The 7,500-nt window shown below is 37.2% G+C and overlaps 1 protein-coding gene across 1 annotated transcript in view; it reads right to left on the bottom strand.

Annotated features, from left to right (window-relative positions):
• The window catches only part of LOC135206765 (protein enabled homolog), a 16,424-nt gene extending 10,867 nt beyond the window's left edge, over positions 1-5,557 (bottom strand). The window contains exons 1-2 of the mRNA XM_064238260.1: positions 5,456-5,557; positions 467-563 (exon numbers count right to left, since the gene is read on the bottom strand). Coding sequence (XP_064094330.1) covers positions 467-563; positions 5,456-5,557 — 199 coding nt within the window. The remainder of the gene's footprint in view (positions 1-466; positions 564-5,455) is intronic.
• Positions 5,558-7,500: the final 1,943 nt, after the last annotated feature.

Below are 7,500 nucleotides of genomic sequence, written 5' to 3'. Positions count from 1 at the left end.
TTCCTGGATTCACAACTCGAGTGGTTTGTATTTCTAAATAACGTGGAGGTCTGTAAGCTAAATTATCTTCCATGATTTAGAATGTGAAAGTCTGTAGACCATCTTATCATTAATGAAAAGCTTTCCATGTGATCAGGCTCTCTCTCTCTCTCTCTCGATAAAAAGATTACCAGGAATTCCATCCTAGCGCAGATGCAATGGCATCAGTCGATTCCTGAAAAAAATTAATAAATAATTACATAAATAAATAAGTACAAAATGCGCCGAAGTTTCTTTGTCGCGATCAAGTTTTCTGTACAAAGTGTAATACTACATAGAAACTCTCAGTCAACGGTTCACGAAACTCATCCGCGGCCCAGGAAATTATCAGCCACAGCCCCGTGGTGGCCTGTGTTGTTGGCAACTATAGGAATGCCAGACGCACGAACATGTCTAACTTTAACCTTAAGTAAAATAAAAAACCTACTGAGGCTAGAGGGCTGCAATTTGATATGTTTGATGTTCGGATGATGGATAATCAACATACCAGTTTGCAGCCCTTTAGATTCAGCAGTTTTGACGATCTGTTGGCGGCAAGAAAACGTGCGGACTAACAGACAAATAACCATCTCTGTAGTTTCCTTACAGAAAACTAGAAACCCATTGTTCCTCTGTTGACCAAATCAGTGGATTATGCACTTGGTGGTGTGTCGAGTGTAGAAGTTTCTTGTGAGACTGAATGATCAGAGTTGCTTATGAACAGACTATGCTATCTTTTTGTTTGATTGTCTACAAGTTCACATTCGAATACTGTAGAAATAATGGTATACGTATGGAAGTCTGTAACTGGGCTACACTTATAAACACCCACAACCAAACAAACGGACGTAAACCTATAATTACTATTAAGTAAGTGTATTAATGCTTGTGTTGAACTACACATTTAACTGTCAATTTTCTGCATTCCTAAAAGCGTACTTTAAACTTGATTAATTCTTCATGCTATCTCTGTTCAAATTCTTTTAGCAGTTTCCTCCTCTTCTGATTGATTACCTTACTTTCAGCAATTATATTTCTTTTAATAATCTTTGCATTTATATATGTATATATATAATATATATACATATATAAATTATATATATATATTATATATATATATATATATATATATATATATATATATATATATATATATAGTAGTTACTAGAATGCCAGCAACTGATGCCACAATATTTACTCAAGTATTTATAAGGACGAAACGAAATAAAAAAAATAAATAATACACCCTAAAAGAAAAAAAAACACATACACACGTGTTAATTTTTACTTAAGTATGGAATAGAAGAAAAATGTAGAAGTACAAATATTATGTATTTTATGCTCTGTATTATTTTTTACTTCACGCCAAACGTCACAAATCTTGGACACGCCATCTTCACCATTACTCCAGCATTCAGGAAATTAACGGCAATTTAATATATAACAAAAATATTACTTACATTTTTTTTCCGTCATCGTCATTGAATTTCAGATATTTATTGTGTGTGATACGCATGACATATTAGAGCTGGTGCCCAGTCGGGTCGTACTTTATACTGGTGTGGTAAAGTTATGACTTACTGCTCAGTATTGCACAATGGGACATACTGTCGTTGTACGTCATGTGGGATTTCACTCTTACCTTCCATGCGCCTCTCTCTCTCTCTCTCTCTCTCTCTCTCTCTCTCTCTCTCTCCTTTTTAGTTTTCATTTGTTAAGGTACTCGTACTGGCTATCTCTCTCTCTCTCTCTCTCTCTTAACAACATTCTTTTATGTTTGTTCGCGTTCGTTTTTATCATGTTTCACTTCTCTTCCATTTACGGAAAATAAATAATGATAAACATTAATATTATTTTAAATGTATAACTATAAGTGAACAACGGTTATAAGGAAATTCCCAAGGAAATTATGTAACATTATTAGCCATCATTGAATACGGAAGTATGGAGAGAATTCAAAAGCATCGAAACACAAGCTTCCCGTGGATCTGCTTGTCTCCACAGAGTTAATGTGAGAAGTAGTGCCTACCGGGTGTTACCATATTAAGGAAGGATTTTCTTTTCCCACAGCGTAAAATATGGTCGAGTTCGTCGACTGTAGTATTTTACAAGCAAGTCTTCTCTCCAAGACGTGTTCTGTGTCGGTTTGTTTACCCGAGTGCAGAGGTACACATCAGGCTGGTTTTTATAGTTTTCTGAAAAGAAAATTATTGTGCCGGCTTTGCCTGTCTGTCCGTCCTCACTTATTGCTGTCCGCCCTCAGATCTTAAAAACTGCTGAGGCTAGAGGGCTGCAAATTGGTATGTTGATCATCCACCCTCCAAATCATCAAATATACCAAATTGCAGCCATCTAGCCCCATTAGTCTTTATTTTATTTAAGAACAAAGTTAGCCATAATCGTTCTTCTGCCAACGATATAAGCCAGGCCACACCGGGACGCGGTTAATGTTTCATGGGCATCGGCTCATACAGCATTATACCGAGACCACCGAAAGACAGATCTATTTTCGTAGGCCTTGATAACACGATGTACAGAAAACTCGACTGCTTTGGCGCATATTTTACTTGTTCATATGATGACTTGCAGTTCTTTTATTGTGTTTAAAAAAGCTCAGTTTCAACTGAATGAAATAGAGAAATATTATTTAAACGTTAAATTGTGTTAGTATAGTGTCAGCTATAGTTAATCGAATTTTTCACAATTATTCAATTGTGTACGATTTATTTGCTCTCAAAACCATGCATAAATACAGTATGCAGATAGATCAGAGACGTTACAAAAATACAATTAGATACAACATAAAAGATGAAATGATACACTCTTATGATAATAATGTTAGAGTAATGTTATTGAGTTATATTCATAGCAAGGCGTACAGAAAGCAATCTATATCATTTTCCGACGTAACATTTGCATAATAATGCATGTCAGGGTACAGATGGCATTGCAGGATAAGAGAAACGAAATAAATTTCAAGTGCTAATTAATGTAACCGAAGCATAAATAATATGACATCAGTTTGTCCAGCAGGCGCCATCTCTCACTCAAGGTAATTATTGAGGTGGACATTAGAATGGCAGAGGAAACAAAAGAATAACAAAGAAAAACAAACTGACAAAATGAGGATTGTTTGCCTAATGCAAAAACGCTTGTTGTTATTTGTAATACAGATAAATAAATAAATAAATAAATAAAAATGACAAGCCCTAAATGCACATGATTCTGATTTTAGTGGAACTGACCGTGATTCCAGAGAAATTAGACTGTGATTCCAGAGGAACAGGCTGTGATTCCCGAAGAAGTGACTGCGATTCTAGAGGAACAGGCTGTGATTCCGAGAAAGTGATTCTAATTTTAGTGGAACTGACCATGATTCCAGAGAATTTAGATTGTGATGCATGAGGAACAGGCTGTGATTCCCGAAGAATGACAGCGGTTCCAGAGAAACTCACTGATTCCCGAAAAAAAGTTCCTGTAATTCCAAAGGAACTGACTGATTCCCGAGAAATTAGACTGCGATTCATGAGGAACTGACTGATTCCCGAAGAAGTGACTATGATTACAGAGGAACAGGTTGATTCCCGAATAGATGACAGTGATTCCTGAGGAACTTACTGTGATTCCCGAGGAAAGTATTCTGATCCCCAAAAACCTGACTGTGAGACCTGAGTGATTCCAGAGCTATTAGTTGTCATTCCCAAAGCCTGACCGTGATTTTAGAGAACTGACTACGATTCCCGAGGAATTAGACTGCGATTCCCGAGGAATTAGACTGCGATTCCCGAGGAAATGACTGTGATTCCCGTGTAATTGACTGTGCTTCCCGTAGAACTGACTGTGATTCCCAAAGAAATTACTGTGATTCCAGAGAACTGACTGATTCTCGAAGAACTGACCATGAACCCGGAGGAATTTATCACGATTCCCTAAAAGTTGATTGTCATTACATGGATTTAGACTAAGATTCCAGAGGAGCTTATTCTGATTGCCGAAGAACTGACAGTAATTCCCGAGGTACTGACTGTCATTCCCGAGGAACTCAATCTGATTGCCAAAGAACTGACAGTAATTCCGGAGGAATTGATTGTCATTCCTGAGGAACTCACTCTGATTGCCGGTGAACTTACAGTAATTCCCAGGGAATTAACTGTCACTCTTGAGGAGCTCACTCGATTGTCGAAGAACGTAATTAATTCCCGAGGAATTGACTGTCATTCCCGAGGAACTCGCTCTGATTGCCGGTGAACTTACAGTAATTCCCGATGAATTAACTGTCATTCCCAAGGAACTGATTGTGATTCCTGAGATATTTTTGTTTCTCTCCGACATGTCAAAGAGACCTGGGGAGTAAAACAACTTGCACTGGTCATGGTTGCCCTATGAATTATGCCATTGTCCTCTGCTTTCCTTTAGGAAATATCTGCAATTATACTCTGTTTTTTTCCATCTGTCCATCCGCCTGTGGTGTTTTTGTATGGTAACACTGCGCCCCGGGCTTTAGATAGTTACATTCAGCTTACATTCAACGATTATAATAATATCCTATTTCGAATATTAACAGTGTAATTCGCATACAGTAAATTATTAAAACACTTTTCAGTTGCAAATGTACACCCAGATATCCTTTTATTTACCTAAAACTTACACATAGCGTAACTATCTAAAGCCCGGGACGCAGTGTTACCATACAAAAACACCACAGGCGGATGGACAGATGAAAAAAAAAACAGAGTATAGTTAATAGTGACATTACACTTACGGAAAAATCACAACTGTATCATCGAAGCGGCAAAGATTTTTTTTTCCTTTTTTTTTCTTGTTATTGATAGTATATCCTGTTGTGAATGAGTTCAGTTTAACGCTCAGTGCATTTATGGGCATGCGTATGAAAGAGAATGTTACCCTGACGAAGTCTCATGCAAGGGCAGAGATTAATGACCTAGGCATTACATTACCCACTTTGATACACAGTTGCTGCTGGAAGAACTAGTTGTATAATATTTTAGTTGAATATATGATGGTACTTCGTTTACGAACCTTTAAGAAGAGTCTTAGATATATACATATATATATATATATATATATATATATATATATATATATATATATATATATATATATATATATATATATATATATATATATATATATATATATATATATATATATATATATTATATATATATATATATATATATAATGATATATATATATGTATATGTATGTATGTATGTGTATAAATATACGTATATGTGTGTGTGTGTATGTGTATGTATACATAAATATTGCTCTACGCCCTATCGGGCCTTGACGTGAGCAGAGCCGCTTCGCATTCACATCGATATGAAGACCAGTAACCGATACATCAAGTGTATCAAAGGCGAACACCTCTCCTCCTTTTTCGTCTTCCTCCTCCTCCTCCCTCCTCCCATACTTCTACCCCATCCTCCTTCTCCTCCTCCTCCTCCTCCGTCTCCTCTTCCTCCTCCTCCTGCTCGGCTGAGCCATTACTAGGCTTCACAGCTATCGCTGCCATTATTTTTATAAGCCGCGTTCCTGCGAACCGAATATCAGGTTAATCCCGTACGTCAGATAAATGTGGTAATTATAAAGCCAAGGAGGAGCCATACCGAGAAGTTGTGGATCACGGCCGCTGCCTCTTCGATATTGGTAAGGGAGCATTCTTATTAAGCTAATTGCAGGTTGAGAGATGGTGAAGTTGCCATAAACTTGGTCGTATTTCCCTCTAATATATTGGGCTCTGTCGTTGTCCGGAGGGAAGGAAATGTGTGGGCAGGCGCCTGCCTCCTCTCGCCATCGCTTCGGTTGAGCGTGTTCTCGTTTTCTATGCACGGCCAGATTCGTCTTCGTCTCTTCTTTCCTGACTTCAGCGAGTTTTCTTGATGCCCTTCGATTCTCTAGTGGATTCTGGTCGGTTTATTGGCCTTCTTTTTATAGAATGCTGGTGTTAAAAGACCTCATTTTATCCCTTTTATAACAGTTCGTGTCCTGTTCTCCATATTCCACTGAGTAAGGCACACGGCTGGTGTTTGACATGATGTCTTAAGGTTGGTCTAACGTAATACGAGGAAACCAGTCAGAGATATTCATTAAGTGACCTCCTTCAGGCATTTACCTTTATGGGAGAAATCAGGGGACAAGTAAAGATTCGTTACCTTGTAAACCATTTTACTTCTGAGCCGGTTTCGTCTTAAAATGGGGTCATTTTGAGAAGGTTGCCTACTAAAATCACCAGCTAATTTCCATCGAGTTCTGCCATGCGCTCTTCAGATGTTCTGTTAAACAAAGTGTAAAGGGCGTTGGCGGACTTTATTGAGATGGCTATTTGTCTGTCTGTCCGCACTTTTTCTGTCCGCCCTCAGATCATAAAAACTACTAAGGCTAGAGGGTTGCAGATTGGTAAGGTAATCATCCACCTTCCAATCATCAAACTTATCAAATTGCAACCCTCTAGCCTCAATAGTTTTTAATTTATTTAAGGTTAAATTTAGCCATGAACGTGCATCTAGCATCACATAGGTGCCAACAAAATAGGCTACCACCCGGCCGTGGCTGAAGGTTTCATGGGCCGTGGCTAAGAGATTCATACAGCATTATACGCTGTACAGAAAACTCGAATGCGCTTAGAAACTTCGGCGCATTTTTTACTTGTTTATTTTTAAAATCAGTTGAAATTAGGTACGTCAGTAAGTTAGTAAGTCAGGCTTGGAGGAAACTGTTAATGAAAGGCTATTATGAGGCATTAGAAAAGATTATTATAAAAAAGTGTAAATAAATCATTTTGGGGTTTTAATAGAAAAAGTACATTCTTTCTATGTGTACCAATTTGCTAAAATCTGATTGATATCAGTTTTACTGTTAGTAATGAGTCTTATTTTGTTTGATAAATTACTTGCGTTGAAAAATCATGTTTGTTTTATATTTTTTCTGGCGAAACATATCACATAGGTCTTATGTTTCTTGAGTTCCTCGGGAAGTATTTTAGATTACATCATAGTATTTTATTATTTACAATATATATATATATATATATATATATATATATATATATATATATATAATATATATATATATATACCTAAGACTACTCTTCATAAACACACTAAAAAATTCTATTGGAAAAATCATGAATTTAATTTTTCTTTACCTACTTTTCGTGTAAATTGTTTTCCCTCTTTCCGCTAAAAATAAGAAAATGTCCTTAACAGAAGAGGAGGAGGAGGAGGAGAAGGAAGATGAGGAGGACGTAAGAGGGAGGAAGAGAGGAGGAGGAGGAGGAGGAGGAGGAGGAGGAGGAAGAGGAGTCAAAGCAAGAAAATATGGAGCGAGGGAAAATAGTAGTGCCTAGATGGTCCCAAATAATCACAGAAACATTAAACCACCACTTCGCTCTGGTTTATGCCGGTCTAAAATATTCCTAAGTACACCATGAAACTAACATTAAAACACTTCCAGGCC

Source organism: Macrobrachium nipponense, chromosome 31 (assembly GCF_015104395.2).
Source record: "Macrobrachium nipponense isolate FS-2020 chromosome 31, ASM1510439v2, whole genome shotgun sequence".
NCBI lineage: Eukaryota > Metazoa > Arthropoda > Malacostraca > Decapoda > Palaemonidae > Macrobrachium > Macrobrachium nipponense.
The sequence above is the reverse complement of the archived record's forward strand: the minus strand, read 5'-3'. Positions and strand labels throughout refer to the sequence as shown.